Source organism: Amblyomma americanum, chromosome 10 (assembly GCF_052857255.1).
Source record: "Amblyomma americanum isolate KBUSLIRL-KWMA chromosome 10, ASM5285725v1, whole genome shotgun sequence".
Taxonomy (NCBI): Eukaryota; Metazoa; Arthropoda; class Arachnida; order Ixodida; family Ixodidae; genus Amblyomma; species Amblyomma americanum.
In genome coordinates this window covers 132526017-132548636 of record NC_135506.1, presented here as the reverse complement: position 1 = coordinate 132548636, position 22620 = coordinate 132526017, and the positions used below count along the sequence as shown (strand labels likewise).

Below are 22620 nucleotides of genomic sequence, written 5' to 3'. Positions count from 1 at the left end.
ACGAACACCGACGTTCCATTTTCCGTGGGGTCCGTGTAAGTGACGTCCCCTTGGAGTCTTGGTTTCCTGTTTGTTTCCCGTAGAGCAATTACATCGGGCTTGTTTTCTTACCCGCCAATGTGTAACATTAGTTCCGGTTCTTTGTTGCGAATCCCGCGGCACTTCCATTGGTAAGTTATGGTGGTGTCCCCCCCCAGTCTCCTTCTTGTGCTTCATACTTAGCTTCTGCATCATCCTTTCGGAACGTCTTGAGTCGACTGCGCCTTTTCGCGACCGCGTCTTTTATTTTTTCGGCCCGCTCCTTTTCAGGGACGCGAAGCGGTTCCTCACCGATGTTGAGGGTACTTTTGGCGCTAGGCGCATGTGTCTCACCGATGACGTGTTTGGCTGACTCGCGACAGCTTCGAGGAGGGCGTCCATTTTGCCTAGCCTTTCGTTAATTTGTGAAATTGCGACCAAAATGGCCGTCAGCTCTGCTTCTCGTGAGATCTGTGCCGTTGCCGTGATCGCGGTCTGTGCGGTCGTCGCTGCCTCTACGCTCGCGGGGTTCTCTTCGGCGTCCATCGCCTCTTGATTACTTCATGCACGTTGCATGGCCCCATCCTCTCCCGCCGCCCGCCCTAGGCGGGACGAGCGGGGCCCCTCCGTGGCACCCTGCGCAAGCTTGGGGCGTTTTTTGCCCCCGTGCTGTTGTTTTGTGGTCCTCCATTTGCCGAGCTGCAGTTACAAGTCAGCGTTTCGATCTTATTCATAAGCGCTCCTGGATCTGAGCGTTTTGGCGCTCTATGATCCTCTTAAGCTCTATCACTTTGCTACTGTCATTTTGCGGATTTGATTGTGAGTTAAGGGGTTTGGAGGGGTGGAGAAGTGGGAATTCGGTGTCGCTGGTTGGAGCGACGAGAGCCCTGTTGGTCCAGCCCACCTTTTTCTCGGCGATCTCTGGCGTTCGGTTAACTCGCTCCAGGACATCGAACTGTCCCCGGAACCCGAACTGGCCCGGAAGCACGAGTGGCGGTTGCCGCCACCGTTGCCGCCCCCGGATGGTGTATTCGATCGAGAGCGACTCTGGCGGCCGTTTCCACCGCCTCTGTTGTTGCTGCTGCGGCCTGGCGTGTGTGACCGTCCCGTTGTTTGGAGGCGCTACGGCGGGGTCCGCCTGCAAGACCTCTCTTGTCTGGGTTCCTTCTCCAGGCGTCTTCTTCCTCCGCTCAACCAGTACCCAGTGCCGCCGGCGGATGATGTAGGGCGTCTTGAAGCCTAACTACGAAGTACCTACGAAGTACTTACCTTCCTAAGTACCAACGAAGCGGCCCCTCACGTTATGGTGAATGGCGTCCTAAGGGGCACCCCGCTCGAGGATATGGCCCAGGAGATTCAGGACAAGGTGGTGCATAAGTATAACCCAACGGCCCTACAGGCAAACGGAATCGGTAAGACCCGATCAGTCGTCATTGCCTTCGAAGGACGCAAAGTACCCAATTACTTGTGATACGGTAACCTGCTCCAGACGTATGCTATTCGACATATGCTATGCGTGCGGAAGAGTGGGCCATAGAATGGACGTGTGCCCGGATCCTTCGAACACGATCTGCCAAGGGTGCGGAATCTCTAAACCCGCGAAAGACCACGGATGTGTCCCGAAATGTGGCCTGTGCGGAGGCAAACACCTGAGCGCGGACAATGCATGCAAAGCCCGCTTCGTGAAAAGATGCACATAAAGTCGTCGCCGGTGGCCTTTGCAGTCAACGCTCGCAGACATTCGAATTCAGGCCATCTTGAGAATAGAGCGATTATACACAGTGCGTATCGGTGACCCCTTGCGGAAGGGGGGTCAGTATGACCAATACAGTACATATTGATGACCTGAAATGGCCTGTCTGGTCGAGTAATTGGCGCGATCGGCACTCTGTCTTCAGTTCTCAAGCGGGATTTCATCCGAAATTCTTTGCAACTCTGGCAGAAGCCTTTTACATCTGCAGTCATGCCGGGCCAATAGAAAGCGTCCTTAATGCTCTGGAGAGTCTCTTCTCACCCAGATCGCCAGAACACACGGAGTCATGAGCAAGCCCCTCCACTTCCGCGCGGCGCCACCCTGGCAGTGCGAGCTGCAAACAGGACCGGCCCAAGATATCGTCATTGTGATGGAGTAACCCTTCCTTCTCGATCATGCCGTGCCCACGTACCCCAGTCTGCTCCCATGCGTCTCTCAACGTTGACTTATTTAACTGCACGCGCCGGAAGAATTCGCGTTCGGTGGCATCTGCGTGCGAATAGTGTCCGCCGCTATCGTTCGCGCTACTCGATTAACCAGTCGAGGTGATGGCCGCGGCCATCGCCGCATCTTCGCAAACTTCATCTTCACCGTCGCCAGTCAATGGGCTTCCAGCCACTGGCAATATGGGTGTATTTTCGAGCAACTGTGCGTGCATGTCTGGCGTGATGAATGCGTCTATGCCCGGGCCAAATCTATCTGTCACGGCGCAGAGAACTTCAGTGCCAGTCGCGGCCGCTCCATCGTATTCGGGCCTCCCCAATAGTTTCAAAGGCACATACACCAACTCTGCATGCACTTGTTCTCCAAAGGCAGCGGATAATTTGATTTTCGAAAAAGGAAGCGGCTCATGGTCTCTTAAATTTCATCACCGGATAACACTGATTTCATCTCCAGAATCCAAGTGCCCCACGAACTCGTTCTGACGACAATCCAGGGCGATCGTTTTAATGTTGTGGAATGGACGCTTTACACCAGCAACGTTTTCTTAATCAAAGCTGGCTCCCGCAACCCGCGCTACTAAGCATCCGTCATCTGTTGCCGTTTGTACCAGATTCACCTGCGCCGACCTCCGTCGCGGAAACTCGCGGAATAAGGCAGGGGAGTTGAGCACGTAGCACTGTCTGCTCGCTCTAGCATTTGAACCTGATCGGCCGGCATCATCATAACGCGCCCTAGCCGAATCGGTGGCTGCCCTCTCCTTTGTGGCCAGGATCGCAGTGCCACCTCTTGACCATCCCACGCCACTGTTAATGCCTTTTGCGATCTGACTTTTTGAAATGTTCCACGAGGCTGGTCACTTCATCCGGATGCGCACGCCTTCTCGGTACTCTCGTTTTGGATAACGAATGCCTTGGCTTCTGGGCTCAACACGCCCTTTAATTTATATGCTGCAGCGAATTGTCGCAGTTTCTCCAGGGAAGCTATGTTGCAGCTCTTGGAATAATATGCAAAATAATTTTGAAGTCGCGTACGGAACTGAGCCCATGATTCCTTAGACTCCTTTTTGGAGTGGTTAAATAGTCGCTTATATCCAGCCGAAGACAATCTGAGCCCCTTTAAAACTTCTTCCTTGAGGGCTGCATAATCTTTGCATTTCTCCGCCGAGAGCCAAATCAGCACTCCCGTGGACTTCTCGTTGAGTCGAGGCAATAAGAGGTCCGCTTTCCATTCTCCTAGAACGCTGTACGCGTCCATGATCACTTCGACGTCGTCGAACCAGTCCGGGACAAGAGCCTCCTCTACTGGCATATCTAACAGCACTCCCTTCAACATATTTGTGTACTTGAATCTCTTGTCCTCCTCAGCACCCAGTGATGACGCGTGCATAGCATGAAAGGCGTCAGCATTGCGGTTGTTGCGCAATGTTTCAGTCTGCAACTCGTTTTGAGGAATTTTGAGCTTCATCTGCAACAACGGTATCTGGTCAGCGATGGACACTGCTGACCCTTCGCTGACGCTTTCTACCTCCGCAGTCACCACCAGCTCCATCTGCTTATCCCCTTTGCTTTGGGCCCCTACTTCGCCTTCACGACTACGCAGGTTTTGCCCCGTAGTTGCCATGGCGCCTACGAAACAGGGATCAACCAGACACCCACCTGTCTGGTCCCGCACTACAGGGTAGGACTTGGTCACTTGGCCGGCGCTCGAGGTGTTCGCTCACCTTTGGGTCCACGTCCTCTCTTCCAACATTCCGGCCCGGTCCGCTTCGAACCAGAGATCCTGTCGACTATGCCAGGTTCTTGTCAACTCTTCCACGCTCCTCCCAGCGAAGCCGGGCCACCACGGAACGAAAATTACAGAATTTATTTATATCATGTACAAAATTTAGCCAACTTTGCTGCCATCAGGATGCGGCCTCTCGTCTCAGCATCCACCATCCGTCTGCCCCACTCTTCTTGTTCCTCGCTCCACTCTTCCCGGTTCTACTTTCCAGCTTGCTCTTTCTCACCCTTGCTTCCCCGTTGTTCCCTTCGCTCGGCTCCTTGTGAAGGCATCTTGGATGATTCCCGGAATCCGGCGGCCATTACGGAGGCGCCCCCGCAGCCAGGCGCTGTCCTTTGTCCAGTCGGATTACTCCCTTTTCCGGCGTACTTCGCAGGGGCCAGCATCTCGCCTCGGCCGCCAACTGGCTACCCGGCGCCAACTTGCCGCCCTTTCGGCCAGTGCACACTGCCGTTTCTTGGGTGCGCCGGACGACCCGCGCACACACACACATAACCGCAGCGTCCTCGTGGCTACCGTTCATCTTCGAGCCTTCGCAGTCCTTCATGCGCCGGCTGTCGGCCCCCTTCACGCCACTCTGGGGTGTCTCCAATCCGTCGTCGCCCGAGCCGCGAGAACCTCCACAAAAACCACCGCTCGTTTCACTCGCGTCCGGGACCAGCCGACAGACATGCCCGACCGCGGCCAATCTTAGAATATGCCGTAATGATCTGACACCCATATACCAAGACCAATATTCACAAATTAGAAAGGGTTCCAAAAAAGCAGTAAGATTTATCTATAATTCCTATGGCCGCACCTGTATTACTAATCTTAAATAAAGTTGCTTACCATCCGTTACTGATATAAATCATATTTGACGCTTGAAATTGTTCTTCCATTTAATTAATGGGCATTAAAACATTGTTAATTTGTTTACTGGTTATGCTACACGCTTGCGACATTCTTTTCCCGAAAAACATTTATCCACAAGAACGAACTGCGGCAAATATTCCTATTTTTCTAGAACTATTACCGAATGGTACAAATTGCTGATCATATAGTAGAACAGAATTCTTTGTCATATTTTCAGGCGTCACTGAAATAAGTGAAGAATATTTGAGTGTTCATTTTCCTCGGTAATTTGTGCTATTTTGCTCAAGGTGCTTGATGAGAACCTGTTATATACTTGGCTCGATGACTACAGTGTATGTATTCGAATGTTTTGATAACGATGCAGTGTAATGTAGTAATTTCGTTGCTGGTGTCGCCTTGTCTGCTGTACTTATTTCTTTTTGTCCTTTTGGTGTAATGCAAATCTATGTACCCCTGCTGCGATGGTCTTGTTTTTCAAGGCCACAGTTTTTAGAAATAAATACAAAAAAGTAGGTTTCGAAGCTTCGTGTTTTCTCACTTTTGGCTGGCACTCTTTTCTAACTCCAATTACTACCCCAAACCATGCAGACCTCTGTCGAATGTTTTCTTTTTAATATTCCCGACTACTGCTCCTTGAGTTCAACCACGAAAATAAGTCTGAATGAGTCATAAAGAAGCACGATAAAAAGCCATAGCTAGAAAGTTTGCGGATTGTTACATCGTTATGTTCCATCCAAGAAGTAAAGATTATGTATTACCACCAATTGTCATTGACCGCATAGAGATACAGGTTGTGCAGTGTTTCAAAATGCTCGGTGTTAATTTTTCAGAAAAATTGTTCTGGGATGCACACACAAATGAGCTCGCCAAAAAAACCTTCTAATACTGTAGGTGTAATGCACCGGCATTGTTAGATGTTTCCAAGAGCAGTTAATATCATGCTTTACAACTCCTTGTTCTCATCATGTCCTAATTACGGCGCACTTGTTTGGGGAACTACTACTAAAGACAATATCCACCAGCTCCATTTGCTACAAAAACGTCACATCCGCATAATATGCAAAGCACCCTGTTTTAGTCACGCGCAGGAGCCGTACAAGTTGCTAAATATTGTCTGCGTAGAATCTATGTATGACTGCATACTTTCTAAGCAACACAGATTAGAAAGAACTAAAGGAAATGACACCTTGAAGTCACTGGTAAATCTTGAAAAACACGCTCCTATATACCCAATGCGCAACCCAGATGAATGGAAATTGAGCAAATGCCGTACAAGATATCGAAGGCAAATATTAAAATTTAGACTACCAACATTGCGGAATGATTTCGCGAGGGGAAGAAATAGAGATTTTGACCCTATTTCATTGAAGAGACTGCGGAATAAATATATATAGGACTGAAATGTCACCACGCCTTAAATTTTGAAACTGTTTGCGCATTTACTTTTTCTTCTTTTTTTTCCTTTTTTGCTGTGTTCTTTATTGCTCATGTCTTCGTATCATGTTGTATGTACGGGTAAACATATATACGCTTCATCATGTAAACTAATAATTTCATTACAACGCACTTCATTTTCATGTATGCTCATGTTCGACTTGTGTTTGTATTTTCCCATCACACCTATTTTTTTAATCTTTATTTTTAGCCATTGTAGCATGTAGCTGCACACTGCTTGCCATGTATTGGGGTAGGTGTCTTAGTCAAGCCTTCTTCTGGCTTTTTGCCCGTGCTCCAAACATCCCTGATACGTTGAATAACATTGCATTTTATTGTATTGTGGTTCGCAAATATAAAAGTTTTAAAAATGTGCACAAATTTTGCATGAGAAAATTCAAATTCTTCAAGAGTATTGTAAAAAAAATCCGTTAATTCGTCTAACTAGAAAGTAATCCTTTCCTCTTGGATCAGTTGGTATTTATTAGGACGCAAGACGCTACGGGCATTACTGAAGCTTTTGCTCTAAGAAGAAAATATAAAAAATATTAGGCAAAAAAATTAAAGAACACTTAAGTTGATAATGTAGTTGGTAATAGTTGTTGGCGCTCTGCTTCGTCCTTTTGTGCCCTTTCTGTTCCCTGACTTCACGCAGTGTGCCGTTGTGCTTTTAAGCTGAAAACGTGACCTTAAATATAGCCCATTTTAGCATCTACAGTTCAAAACTTGTGCTACAAAACTTCTCGTTATCACAAAATATGTTATACACAGGGTAAGAAAAATGAGCCGCCGCGGTGGCTGAGTGGTTATGGGGCTTGGCTGCTGGCCCGAAAGACGAGGGTTCGATCCCGGCCGAGGCGGTCGAATTTCGATAGAGGCGAAATTCTAGAGACCCGTGTACTGTACGATGTCAGTGCATGTTAAAGAATCCTAGGTGGTTGAAATTTCCGGAGCCCTTCACTACGGCGTCCATCATAGCCTGAGTCGCTTTGAGACGTTAAACCCTCAGAAACCAAACCAAACACAGTAAGAGATCTACATAAACGTTCAAGTACGAGAAGACAATGAAACAGGCAATCTTGTGACCTTTTCATTACAATAACTCTTTGTTGATGACTCACATTAGGGAAAGTTCTCATTGTTTGCACGCACTTCACAAGTATACCAGTTCTGACGGCGTTGTGTGTTGTATAGACTAGCATTTCTCCGAAATTCCAGATGTTCATGAAATTGGTGTTCGTTTTTTTTCTATGCGCAGCAAAATATTCCAATAGCGTGTCATGCTACAAGGAATGTAATAAACGAATAAAAACGCGAAAGAAATGACACAGGGTGTGTGCCACCGCGGTGGCTTAGTGATTATGGCACTTTTGTGCTGGCCGGAAAGACGCGGGTTATATATCGGCTGCGGTGGTCGAATTTCGATGGAGGCGAAATTCTAGAGGTCCCTGTACTGTGCGATCTCACTGCATGCTAAACAACTCCAGGTGGTTGAAATTTCCGAAGCCCTTCACTACGGCGTCTATAATAGCTTGAGACGCTTATGGACGTTAAACCTCACAAACCAAACCAGACACAGCGTGAGAGTCATACGTACATTTGGTATATCAAGAACCTTTTTTTTTCGCCAATAGAAAAACTAGTTATTTATTACTAATTTTAGCATTAAGGTGGATTAAATGACAATAGTCAAAGTGCGGCACAAAGAGCGAGCAACAACTCAGCAATTTCGTTCACAGAGGCAGGACGTATCGTAATTCATTATAATACCAGTAACGCAAGAATATTTCTCGCAACGCGTTGACGTGATCAGTCTATCATAAAATTTCTTCTAAAATGACACCAGACGCCATTATTCCCAGAGTAAGATTGCCAATAGTGGGTGTGAAACGCCAGTTATTACGTGTCATTATTTTTCACTTACTATAGCCACCATTGCCATATGAGAGTTGCTGTTGTGGACACCTCCGAATTGATTTGGACTACCTCGGAATATTCGATGTGGGCTCACAATGCACAGCACCGGGCGTTTTTGCATTTTGTTTCCAGCGAAACGCTGATGCCGCCGCCTAGGTTCGATCTCGCAAACTTGGGCTATATAGCCGGAAGCCACTGCTGCTGAGCCACTGCGGCCGGTACAGTCTCTGTAACTTAATCAACACGCTCTGAATTTGCAATACGCATGCTTGAAAGGATTCTAAGCAACTTCCTATTCTTAGACAGTTGCTACTGAAGACAGTACAAATGGTGTCCCTCCCGATGAAGACGTGCCACTGAGGACAAAGCTATGCACATGACATGCCCAGACAACCGAGGAAAAGCGATGCGAACGAACAAAACTGCGCCAAGAGAACGGGACGAAAGGCACACGAAAGCACAGGCAAGGCGCAGACTTCCAACTGATTGTATTTATAAGAAAAGGTTGCTTATAAGGCCTATGAGCACAGAAAAAAATAGAATAGCCCCGAAAAGGCTCAACGTAATGACAGCAGCACTTCTAAGTTCACCGGTCTGTCAGTGCCGGTGTGAAACCCGAAAGTGCCGTTCTAAACATTGCATTTCTGTCTCGATAACGACATCGAAGGCGAGCTAGCGCATTCCTCATACCTGTTGGCAATAACAAACGTGCCTTTCATTAATACGGCTTGCCTTAGAGAAGATTATGGTCTTGTCCACCTCAAGTACGCAGCAGCGGTTGTCGCGACTTTTGCAACGCAGTGGTAGATTGCTGCGCGTACCGGTGCGCATCGATCGTCTATGTTCTTTGGCCCGTTCATTGAAGCACCGGCCGGTTTTGCGGATATAAGCCCACCCAAAAGATAGCGGTATCTCTTTGGTTACAGGCGCGAAAACAGACACAACACAAGGCAGAAAGACGGGACAAAAGACTGTTTTCGCGCCTGTAACCAAAGATGTGCAGTTACCAACTTGCACAGCAAGACGTTCTTTTAAGGTAGAGGTATCTGATAGGTGACCTCCTAGTCAAATCTGGTGAACTTGGTCAGATGGTATTGTTTTCCACTTGATGCTTTCGTTTTTTTTATTCCTTTCTTCATTTCTTTTCTTTTCTTAGTTTCCTTTTTCTTTCATTCTTTATTTGTTTCTTCATTTCTTTCTTTCGACCTATCTTTATTTCTTCATTCGTTCCTTGTTCCTTTCTTTCTTTTCTTTCCTTCTTTCTTTTTTTCTTTCTTTCTTCCTGATAGCAGGGGACAAACTTTTCTCAGCTCAAAAGGCGCCGAAAAAACGACAGCTATCCGATAGTTACAGTCTTGGCCAAAAATCATAAGGCCACAGCGTTCACATGCAGCGAAATGAATGCGCCTAAAATGCTCCGTGAAGTGGATGTTTCATCAGTGGTCAAGGCGCTCGGCTACTGATCCGGAGTTCCCGGGTTCGAACCCGACCACGGCGGCTGCGTTTTTATGGAGGCAAAACACTAAGGCGCCCGTGTACTGTGCGATGTCAGTGCACGTTCAAGATCTCCAGGTGTTCGAATATATTCCGCAGTCCTCCACTACGGCACCTCTTTATTTCCTCCTTCTTTCACTCCCTCCTTTATCCCTTTCATTACGGCGCAGTTCAGGCGTCGAACGATATGTGAGAGAGATACTGCGCCATTTCCTTTCCCCAAAAACCGATTAATATTATTATAATTATAGCGGATTATTCAAAACACAAGTCGAGCTGGAAGCTTCTGTGCATCCAGAAGTAATTTTCTGCTAGCATTTCAAGGTTCTTCGGAGTTTAATAGTGCCGCAATGGCTCCATTGTGGAGCTGAAGTGAAAAGCCTTTGTCCTAAAAACTTTTGACGAAGACTGTACCTGCCACATCCTTGATAGTATAACGTTCTTTCGGGCCATTTGGTTAATTTCATTGAAATGTAAGACTTTGCCAATATGACAAAGATAGTAGACGGAAACGACACCACGAGCGCAAACTTCCAACTGTTTATTGATGAATGCGAGCACATGCTGTATAAGCGCGAAACTGAGGCGCGCAACTACCTTTGCCAAAATGCACATGTGGTCACTATGCACAGCGCACACAGAACACAATTTTTTCTTCCTCTCTCCTGTTGCAAGGTAACAAAATAACATCATTGGCGAAGGCCATAAAAAAAAAACACGTGGGCAGACGGGCAACATTTCGCTAAGGGCTTCAAAACTAAGCACATTAGGAAAAGATAAACAAGATTCAGTAGTTAGTCACCTGTACATAGGTAAGGAGAAAAAATAAAAACCGACGTTTTGAAAACGAGGTATTGATTTTGGAAAGGACGCCTTTTTATTTCGGAGCTCAAGTGAAGTAGTGCTTTGATAAAACGCCTCCCGGCCGTCACAGCAGCTTTCTCTACCGATATGCAAGACATCTTCTATTCGGCACCGCATGATGGCTTGTTCGATGCGATCCGCCAAAAAATGCACGAAATAGCTAAGTAGGCTTTCAAAAGAGCGCAGAGGTGAGGAAAGAGAATTTACTTGAGTTGGTAAGATTTTATCTCAGCTCCACTCGTCATTGAACTTACAGAAAAATATTTTGTTCAAAAAGCTAGAATTTGTATTGGCTCATCTGCAGCAGCTGTCCTCTGTGATATTTACTTGACAGCGTTTCATTAGCGCGTTGAACAAAGATTGCCCCGGCAGCAAGTTTTGCGTGTTTTCCGCTATGCGGGTGATCATCTATTGGTGCTTAACCTATCCACAGAAGACAGCCTCGACGATGCCATCAATAACGTTCTAGGAGTGTTCCCTTCCTCATCCGGGGACTTTATATTCACACACGAGTTGGCCACTGACGGGAGACGGTAATCCTCGACCTCAAGCTTGAATTTGGCACTGAACGTATCTGCAGGCCGTACAACCAAAGAACAAAAAAGAACCCGCTGCCATTTGGAAGCTCAAATTCTAAGCTTGCTAAATGCGCAAACGTAATCTTGGCCGGCCAGTGTTCTCTAGAAAAATCATTCAACCATAAAATAGAGGCAAGCTTCAATCAAACAGTCTAGCGCTTACATTTCGTAGCCTACCTACCCCATCTGATCACCGCAGTGTGTGAAAGTTTATTACAGAAATGAAAAGGGCGAAAAATATACAGCGAAAGTGCTAATCAAAAACCTCTGCAGGTTATGCTATACCTGCACCGTGTGTCACGCAACATAAAAAAAAAAGTCGCGAAGGTTTTCTCGAAACCATGTAAACTGAGTAGCATGGGCTCTTTGGTATCCAAAGAAAAGAAATGTAGGCCGCAGTGTACCGCAAACTAGGAGATAAAGTTCACGAAGTGCGATTCAGGTCTCGTGTACGAAATGCCCCTCACGTGCGACAGGTGTTACAGTTGTCTGACTGGTAGACGCTTTAATGAACGGGCACGTGAACGCAGTGTAGCATTAAAGAACAACTCTGGAGGCCACCTAGCTCGCCACTTCAACAGTTGTGAAGTCAAGGATAACGTTAACAAAAATTGCAGTGCACTCCTGTCTTTACCTAAAAAGAACAGGTAATCGGCCCAATATTGCAACGTAATGGTTCCATTCTGGTAATTTGTAGGGTCGGCCTTTGCCGATACGGTTCCATCGTTGGACGAATTACCTGTGCTGCTTGGGCAATAGCGCCTATTTTTTGTTCACATCCAAAGACAGAACCAAAAGGGAGGTAGTCGAAGAATATAACTAGATAAACCTGTCTGAGAGCTCCAGATGTTTCACTTTTATAGAAAGAAATTGTTTTTTTAGAAGGCCACTTATAATTTTTTTGACGTGTTACATGAGCCATGCTTGACTGTACACTGATTTTCAGTCACGGAAATGTATTCTCTTACTTAAGATTTCAATTTTACGTATATAATGCAGCCTCACGTTTTATGTTTTCCGCTTGCCTGCATATAGGTACCCTACCTGATTGTTACTATCGAACCTCTTTTTTTTTTCCTAATATGGCTTGGGTTGAAGCTCTTAGCGAAATGATGAGTTCTTTATCTGGCCTTCACCAAGGATGTGATTTTGTTCAAGTTTTGCTTGCCCCGGGAAAGCGAATGAAAAAAAAAATATGTTTACTGCGTGCTATCTAATGTAAGAGCACATTTGCATATTGACAAAGCCGGTTCTCCTGCCTGGGTTCTGCGCTTATATAGGATATGCTGGCATTCATCAATAAACCGTTCGAAGTCCGCGTTCGTGGTGTCGTTTTTGTTCCTATGTCTACTGTTCTTGTCTTTTTCGCACAGTAATACCTTCAAAAAACATTCTTTGTGCTGTCGGAAAGACAGCGAAAATAAGCCATCACGAAGGAAGGTATAAGGTCCAAGCACTGTGCTTTTCTTTCAGTATTCTTAAATATCCGAAGGCCTTCACATGAGCTAAGAATCAGATGTTGTGGGTAACCCGCAGAATAAAGCCGCTTGACTTGATCCTGGAAACTCGATGAGAGTGAGTGATCATGTGACTTCCGAAGGCAGACAAACAACAGGACATGATGATGCGGGTCTAACTTTAGAATGTGCATTTTATATGATGCGTTTTCTTAGAACGTGTTACATACTGAAAGAAAAGTAAAATAAACCTCGCCTCCCTTCCTCATGCCTCATCTTATTTATCTTTCCCATAACATCAAGAAGGTGGTGGGTAGATATGGCATAGATGTTGTTTTTCGGTGCCTTGTAAGTTGTGAAAAGTTTATCCCCTGCTCTCGGGAAGAAAGAGAAAGGGCAGAAATAGAAAGAAGCAAACAAATAAAGAGAGAACAAAGGAAGAAAAGTGGGAAGAACAGAATGAAAGAGAAAAGAAGAAAGAAAGAAGCAAGCAAAGGAAAAGAAGGAAAAGAAGAAAATACAAAGAAAAACAAAGATACACAAAAAGAGCGAAACAAGAAAAGGGGGACAGAAAGAATTAAAGAAAGAAAAAAAGAAAAGAAAAGGAAGAAAAAGAAACAAGAAGGAAAGGAAGAAAACAAGAAAGAAAGGAAAAAGGAAAGAAGGGAAGAAGGGAAGAAGGAAAGGAAGATACACATAAAGAGCGAAAAAGAAAAGGAGGACAGAAAGAATTAAAGAGGAAAAGCAAGAAAAAAGGAAGGAAGAAAGAAAAGAAATAAAGGAAAAGAAGAAGGAAAGGAAGAAATAATGGAAGAAAGAAAACAACAAAGGAAACGATGAAAGGAAGAAAGAAAAGAAGAAGGAAAGAAAAACGTAAAGAGAGACAAGAAAAAGGAGACAAGGATTTAAAGAAGAAAAGAAAGCAAGAAGGATAAAGGAAAAAAAGAAAGAAAGGCAAACAAAAAGGAAAGGACGAAAGACGAAAGAAGCAAAAAGAGAACGAAAGAAGAAAAGAAGAAGGAAGACGGGAAGCATGTAAGAAAGACGGAAAGAAAGAAAGGAATAAAGAGATAGAGAGAAACAGGAAGAATGAAAGAGAAGGAATGGAAGGTAGAAAAAAAGAAAGATGCAAAAAAAAGAAAGGAGAGCTGCACATCCTAAGCAAACCATCAGACCAAGTTGACCAGATGTGTCTCCGATGTTATATATCATCATCACCATCATCAGCCTCATCATCAATGGCCTCTCCCATGTCTCTCCAGTTAATCCTCTCCTTTGCCAGCTGTGCCCACCCATAGCCTGCAAACGTCTTAACCTCATCCGCCCACCTCACTTTCTGCCGCCCCATGCTACGCTTGCCTTCTCTTGGAATCCTCTGCCTTACCCTTAAGGACCAGCGGTTATCTTGCCTTCGCATTACATGCCCTGCCCAAGCCGATTTCTTCCTCTTGATTTCGACTAGGGTGTGATTAACCCCCATTTGTTCCCTGATCCGCTCTGCCCGCTTCCGATCCCTTAACGTTACACCTATCATTTTTCTTTCCATGGCTCGCTGCATCGTCCTTAACTTGAACTGAACCCTTTTCGTTAGTCTCCACGTTTCTGCTCCGTAGGTGAATACTGGCAAGATACAGCTGTTGTACATTTTTCGCTTGAGGGATATTGGTAAACTGCCATTTATGATCTGAGAGAACCTGCCATATGCGCTCCACCCCCCTCTGATGATCCGGATCAGCGGTCACTATTTACCCTAAGTAGATATATTACTTTACCACTCGCAGAACCTCGCTACTAATTATAAACTGCTTACTTTCCCCGTTCAAAAATTGAATACCGCGGTGGCGGAAATAGAAACAAACGTGCATGGTGTTCATCTAAGGACCAGATCGGCGCTACATTGGGGCGCGCTCAATTTAAAACGCTAGTGAACTTGCATCATAAAGCGCGGTAACCCCATACGTCAATCTCCATTAACGTAGAACTAATTCTGCAGAGCTGCAAACATTACAGACAAATCTACTAGCATATATTATACTAAATAAAATGATAAGGCATTGAGTTTTGTGGCATGATCTTGACAAAACCCGCATGTTCACTGCGTAATTTTCATCCTGCAATTGTAATCTGAAGCGCAATCTGTAGCTTGCATGTTTCCTTAAATAACTTCAATAATTTCCTTTAATTATTCTCTCTTTTTTTGCAGCTCCAAATAGTCTGATAATTACATATATTTTCAAAACGCGAATATTAACACCGGCCAGTAACTGTTGAAATCTTAGTTTCAGTCACATGGCTTGGACATCAGTAGAAAATCGAAAAGATTAAAAAGTGGACAAATGCTTGTAAACCCCTCTTTTTTTCGTTCGTGAAATGAGATTCCAACATAAAAACCGCTGGCTTTGTTTAGTTTTCTGTTTAAAGGCATAGAGAACCTGCCATATGCGCTCCACCCTATTATTATCCTTCTAGTTATTTTCCTATCATGATCCGGATCAGCTGTCACTGCCTGTCCTAAGTACACGTACTTTACCACTTCTAGCACTTCGCTGCCAATCGTGAACTGCTGTTCCCTAAGTAGGCTGTTGAACATTACTTTTGTTTTCTGTCTATTAATATTTAGACCCACTATTCTGCTCTGCCTAACTTATTGATCATGATTTGCAGTTCACCTCGTGAGTGACTCAGCAAGGCAATGGCATCAGCGAATCGCAGATTATTTAGGTATTTCTCATTAACTCTTAGTGCACACTGGTCCTAATTCAGGCCTCGAGAACACTCTTTGTGAACAGGGGATGAATATCAATGGCGAGATCGTGTCTCCTTGCCTGACCCTTCTTTTTGGAATTTTATTGCTGACTTTATGGAGGAATATGGTAGCTGTGCATTTGCTCTATATATCTTCTTGTGTTTTCACATAAGGCTTTTCAACACCCTGATTCCGCAATGCCTTCATGACTGCTGAGGTTTCCACTGAGTGAAATGCTTTCTCGTAATCAATGAAGGCTATATATAGGGGCTGGTTATATTCTGCGCATTTCTCTATTATCTGTTTGATAGTGTTAATAGGACCTATTGTGCAATAAGCTTTACGAAACCCCGCCTGATCATTTGTTTGATTAAAGTCTAAGGTTTCCCTGACTCTATAGCGATTACCTTAGTAAATACCTCGTAGGCAACGGATAGTAAGCTAATTGGTCTATAATTTTTTCAAGTCGTTGGAGTCTCCTTTCTTGTGAATAAAATAATGATTTCGTCCTTCCAAGGTTCTGGTAGGATCGAGGTCATCAGGCATTGCGTATACAGGGTGGTTAATTTTTCTAGCGCAATCCCCCCTCCATCCTTCAACAGATCTGCGGTTAACTGATCGTCACTAGTCCCTTTTTCCCGTTTGCATTGCCCGTATATAAGGCCTTCTTTACTTCCTCTTTTGTTACTGGTGGACTGACGCATTGGCGTTCGCTCCTGTCTTTCTCATTAGCGTTCTGATTACACTGGCTACTGGATAGATTTGTGTAGAAATTTTGGGCTACTTTCAATATCTTATTTATATTGCTAATAACATTGACCTGCTTGTCAGCTGACGCGTACATCTGCTTTTTACCTATGCCTAGTTTATTCTTCACCGCTTTTAGTCTACCTCCGTCCTTAAGAGCATGATCGATTCTCTCCATATTAAACTCCACTATGTCGGCTACCTTGCGCTTATTTATTAACTTCGATGGCTCTGCCAGCTCTATTCTGTCTGTAAGCATACACGCCCTCATGTTTTGGCGTTTCTTAATTAGATATTTCGTCTCCGGAGATAGCTTGCCGGTACCACGTCGAACCATCGTTCTGCCAACTTCTACTGCGCACTCCGTTATGACAGCTTTTAGATCATTTTTCATTCTATCAACATTAACATCGCCTTCCTCAGTTAACGCTGAATATTTGTCTGGCAGCGTTATCCTGAATTTCGCTATTTTCCGTCTTACCGCTAGCTCGTTAATGGACTTCCTCTTCACTAGCTTCTTCAGTTCCCGCTTCAAGTCTAAGCTTATTTGATACGTTACCATTCTGTGGTCGCTGTAGCGCACCTTTCCGAGGGCGTCCACTACCGGACCGATGCCAGATTGAGCGCTGAGTATGAAGTCGATTTCATTTTGTCTCACTAGTGGGCCTCTTCCAGGTTCTTTCTGTTCTCTTGCTTGCGGAAGAAGGTATTCATATATATACATATCAGATACTCCTATCTTGCGGGCGGGTTTACATCGGTCAAACCAGCCGTGCTTTAATGAGCGGACCTTGGGACATAAAAGAACGATGCGGAAATGTACGAAATGTACAAGACCATGTTCCTCTATAAGAGAAAAAGCAGAACTTAAAGGAAGGTCATCGAAGCTTTCCTTATTGCCAAAAGGGATGAGTAATGCATTAGCTCGCCGTCGATATCGCTATCGAGAAAAAGAAACAGAATTTTTAGAAGGGCGCTTTCGGGTTTCACATCTGCTCCGATATACCTGTGTTCTTTTTATTGGTGTTGTCATTACGTTGAACTTTTTCGGCACTACTTCATTTCGTGTTATGTTCATAGGCCTTATAAGCAACCCGTTTTCATAAATTAAACGACTTAAAAGTATGCGCCTTGCATGTCCTTTTGTTTGCCTTCCTTCCTGTTCTCTTTGCGCAGTTTTACTCGCTCGGTTCAAATGAACCAACTAGTCCGCCGGGGCATCCTACATAAGAAGAAGATGGAACGAATGTTCTCCGGTGGGGCACGATCAAACCGAGAAGACGAGGCACAGACGAGGATCGAGCCCTCAAAAGCGGTGATGTATTACCCGGGACAGCTGCTCGTTCCTGTTGACGAGAGCATGTAGCTGGCATTAAGCACCGCTGCTGGCAGCTCGTTTGGAGGCGGTGCCGAGTACTGGATGGACAGACTGAACATTTCGGACTACCTCTGCGTGAGTGAACACGAGGCACCCTGCGCTTATGAACTTCGACTACGTTGCGCAAGTGACCTTTAAACGAGTTGCGAGAGGGCTTAACCGTGCGGCATCAGCCTACTGTCTAGCGTGTCGTTCAGGTGTTTTGTGCGAGATGTTCTCTTCCATGCCACCATGTTCTCTGTGCATGTATAAAATAACTTCTTTGTGCTGTCGCCTATGATTTCATTGTGATCGCGGTCAGTGTGGACCCTCGCGTCAGACAGCGGGCGGTAGCGTCACACTCGTCATTTTCTTTAATGTTTAAAAGCGAGTGGCTTGTATAGTACTGTTAACACTCTCTTCATATCCCACCGCCTTCAAACACTGAGCACTGTGGTAGAGATGTTTCCAGCACTGCTCTCTAACGAGTCATCGCTCTTTTACAACTGCGTAATGTAAACTCTGCCGCGCAAATGTCGGCCATATTCACAGGTTTAGTCATTGTTCTAAAGACAATGCTTGCCCGTTTGTCCTGGTTTATATTCATGCAACGCCAAAACTTTTTTCTTTCTTTTCCGGAAGGCTTGTAAGATGCGAGAATACAAAAAAAAGTATTCGGACGCATCCGTGCTCACGTGCCACTACTGTCGCCTTCGTTGTGCCTGCAAAAAGGGAGAGAAATTTCTCAGCGAGATGCGTTCTTGTTCCGCTATAAAAAACTAAGCCAAGCTCAGAGCATAAAAAAAGGAAAATTAGCGAACGAAATGTGGAGGAGGCCTTTCTTGATGAAGGCAAATTCCTTCCTCAGCAGCGACGACAGCCGGTTAACACATGCGTGTTCATCCAATGAAGCTTCCCAGTACACTGCTCTTGATGGCTGTACAAGGATGCAAAATTCTTCAGGTCCGCAGTGCGACCAGATGTAAGATAAAGTAAACATCCCGAGGAAAAGGAAATGTCTCTGGGAACAGTAGAAAGATCGAAATGAAACGTCGGGGACACCTTGGTAGCAGCTTACTTCGTGTATAGCTAAGATCAGGGGGTGTATTCTTTGTACTGTAGCTAATATGACCTTGATGCTGCTGATACTATTCCTTTCGGTTCTGTTTCGTCATCTGAGTCGCTGCTACGAGTAACCAGACGCAGGTACCTCAACAAGGTCTTTAGTAGCCGGTCAGAGTTGTGTTTGTCCCATCGTTTCCTTCGCCCTGTACTGGAGTGCGCTTCATCAATGTTACCAACCTTAAAATATAATTGAAACATAGCGCCACTTAACTATCTACGGAAGCTTCCACAGCCCAACACATTACATATTGTAGCTTTTGCCGGTCCCTCCATAGTACAGTGGACGTTGCCATAAGGTATATGCTACGACGCAGTTCGATACCCTTGGGCGGAGGTTCATACCTTCTGCGATGACATCCTTCTTTGTCACATTCTCTGCTGCAAAAAAAAAGAAACAGATGCAGCAATCTGTGCCGGTCGCTAAAAAGTACAGTGGACGCTGCCATAAGTATATAGGTTTAACCTATAGGTATAACCTTAGACGGAAGATAATACCTTCTGTTGTAACTTCCTTGGTATTCACAATTTCTGCGAGAAAAGAAACGAAACCGATACTTGAATCTGTACCTCGGAAGAATTGTAGCGCCCACTCATCGGGCGGCCATAAAGGGCATCCGAAAGTGAGCTCAATGAAGTTTCGCTTTCCACTAAGTGAAAAATCTTACTTTTAGCAGTGCGTGAAAACGGCGCTGGATATTATTTCACATTTATTTTGACGAAACAGAAACGAAGAAATCAGATAAGGCGAGAAAAGGACAGAGCAGAGTCATTTATGCCCCTTTTCATGGTTAAGAATAAAGTGCCAGTTTAATGCACAAGGCGCTGCGGAACACTTATTTCCCCCATTTGTTGTGAGCAGAAAGCACAGCAGCGAGGGGTTGGCGTAGCCGCAAGCACGATTACTCTCTATTTCATCACGTGGCTAATAGTTCAAATGGACTCTGACTAATGTAGAAACTCATTGAGTAGATAACTCTCCATTCTTCAAGCATACCTAAATAGCGCAATGCAAAATCCACGTTTCCACTAGCTGCCGCATCATCTCGGTTAAAATAACCCCAAGCCGTACAACTGACATGATCGCCGTACCTTCTGGAGAAAATGTAGCGTTCGCCGCTACTTCCTCTGCAAAGAGATATGGAATAAAATTATTTTGTGTTTCTCCATAAACAAACTCAAGAAAAGCAAATCCCCAGGTGGGTGTTGGCAGCAATTTTTTGACAATCATTTTTTTTTACAAACACTACAGAAAAAAGAAATCTAAGAATACTGCGTAATAGACGGATAACTTTTCCTCGGGAATTAAACCAATGATTTTTTAAACGCGGAAAAGTGCCGTATTTGCTTAAAGAGTCGCAAACAAAATTACCGGTACCCTGTCATATCGCAGAAGAACTTGCATTGGGGCTAGTTGGTTCATGTTTGAAGTTCTTAAAGGCGCAAAAGACACACACACACAGGAAAAAAGGGGGATGACACAAAGAGCGCCTACTACCAACTGAGTTTATTGCGGAAACACCCTCTTTTATAAGCCAAGAAATGTCAACCACGAACCGGAAGCAGGAAAACACATAATCATGGTTTTAATTCACATTTCGAAACACCATTGGCAGAAAAGAAAAATCCACAAGAACAAAAAAACAAAAACCGCCAGAATCTAGAACTACACGTGGCCGTCTAAGAAACCCAGCTCCTGGCGGCAGAGTTTAATCGATGAAGTGCTAATGCACGTGGACCCAGCTTTCTGTATATGATAGGCTTCGATAATCTCTCTTTCAAATCGCTCCCTGCCTCTGCCGATAAACGTTGCCTGTTCCAACACCGGTCCGCAAACTCTGCATTCCCTACAGTGATCCAGCAGGTTTCCCCTGTCATTGTTTTTAATTGTTCTTCTGTGCTCGCTAGCTCTCTCGTTGAAACACCGGCCAGTCTGGCCGATGTAAGTGGATCCACAGCTGAGCGGTATGCGATATATGACTTCGGACTTGCAATCGGTGAACCGTATCTGATGTTTGATAGAGCATCTTCGGGGTCGCCTGTTCATCATGGAGCAAATTTTTGCAAGCTTCCATGAACACACGACCCCGAAGATGCTTTATCAAACATCAGATACGGTTCACCGATTGGAGTTCCCGGGTTCGAACCCGACCGCGGCGGCTGCGTTTTTATGGAGGAAAAACGCTAAGGAGCCCGTGTGCTGTGCGATGTCAGTGCACGTTAAAGATCCCCAGGTGGTCGAAATTATTCCGGAGCCCTCCACTACGGCACGTATTCTTCCTTTCTTCTTTCACTCCCTCCTATATCCCTTCCCTTACGGCGCGGTTCAGGTGTCCAACGATATATGAGACAGATACTGCGCCATTTCCTTTCCCCAAAAACCAATTATTATTATTATTATTATTCACCGATTGCAAGTCCGAAGTCATATATCGCATACCGCTCAGCTGTGGATCTACCTACATCGGCCAGACTGGCCGGTGTTTCAACGAGAGAGCTAGCGAGCACAGAAGAACAATTAAAAACAATGACAGGGGAAACCTGCCGGATCACTGTAGGGAATGCAGAGATGGCGGACCGGTGTTGGAACAGGCAACGTTTATCGGCAGAGGCAGGGAGCGATTTGAAAGAGAGATTATCGAAGCCTATCATATACAGAAAGCTGGGTCCACGTGCATTAGCACTTCATCGATTAAACTCTGCCGCCAGGAGCTGGGTTTCTTAGACGGCCACGTGTAGTTCTAGATTCTGGCGGTTTTTGTTTTTTTGTTCTTGTGGATTTTTATTTTCTGCCAATGGTGCTTCGAAATGTGAATTTAAACCATGATTATGTGTTTTCCTGCTTCCGGTTCGTGGTTGATATGTCTTGGCTTATAAAAGAGGGTGTTTCCGCAATAAACTCAGTTGGTAGTAGGCGCTCTTTGTGTCATCCTCCTTTTTTCTTGTGTGTGTGTCTTTTGCGCCTTTCAGAACTTCTCTCATATCGAAGTCAATACCGAGGGTTTTAATAGCGTTTGTTTATGTTTAGATGACTAATGATTTAGAAAGAACTACTGCTTAGAGCAACACAAAGCACGCATCACAATAAGGAATGCTAGGCAAGCTCAACCTAACAACTGTTTATTAGGGAAGAAAGCGCGTACTTCAGTTCTATCTTGTAATTTTATATCATATCAAACAATCACAACCACACTATCCCAGGAGCACCGCAAGAATTGTACAAAATATGAACCAAAGTAGACCGATATAAAGATCTTAGCCAAGAGCCAGGACACTGAGCCACGTGAGGGTTTTGAAGCTTTTTTTATCCGAGAAATTGATCAACAATCCATGAACAAGTCGGAGTGCTTGAAACAAAAAGAGCAACTTTTGCTGCTGCACATGTGTGACATTTTTCTTGTTTGATTGGATGTATGAGAACAAGAAAGCATTTACGTACACGCGTTCTTTCCCAACAAACAGTTGTCAGTTCGCGCTTGTTCCATCGTCGTCCACATTTAAGTGATATGTGCTTTGAGTTGCGCAATCAAGTCGATTTCAAATCAGGTAAAGGTATCATTTTCGTGGCGTGGGTTTCCTGGTGCTCTCCGGCCATTGAGAGACGCCGCTCCGGAGTGCAAATGCTGTTTGTACATAGCTTGCGATTCTGATCATGCTGACTCAGCGCGCAAAATGCGACCCGAAAGACTCAGCATTCCTGTTTATACCTCGACTTCCTCTCCGTCGTCTGGCTGGCGCTGTTTTGCTTCATACTCTCCGCAATATTGGTTACGCTCGCCGCGAAGCTATCGTCATGTTTAGACGCTACTCACCCGATCGTGGCGAAATAGCATTTAATGCGATGAACTAATTTTCTTTTTTTCCAAAAGCATTATATAGCTCAGTTGTGTCCGCAAAACTTGTCCGCAAAAATGCGTCCACAAGGTGACGTTATTAGAGATGAATGAATGAGTAAAAATGCAATGATAAAGCCACGTGACAAGATGACTTCGAAAAAAAGGGTTGCCCCTCACGGTCACGTAGCACGATGATGCAAATTTTAGTGACGATGT

At 45.0% G+C, this 22620-nt stretch overlaps 1 protein-coding gene across 1 annotated transcript in view; it reads right to left on the bottom strand.

The window, feature by feature from the left end:
- The window catches only part of LOC144108723 (uncharacterized), a 161151-nt gene that overhangs the window by 125373 nt on the left and 13158 nt on the right, over positions 1-22620 (bottom strand). The window contains exons 4-7 of the mRNA XM_077641893.1: positions 19661-19696; positions 19067-19099; positions 18914-18949; positions 18142-18168 (exon numbers count right to left, since the gene is read on the bottom strand). Coding sequence (XP_077498019.1) covers positions 18142-18168; positions 18914-18949; positions 19067-19099; positions 19661-19696 — 132 coding nt within the window. The remainder of the gene's footprint in view (positions 1-18141; positions 18169-18913; positions 18950-19066; positions 19100-19660; positions 19697-22620) is intronic.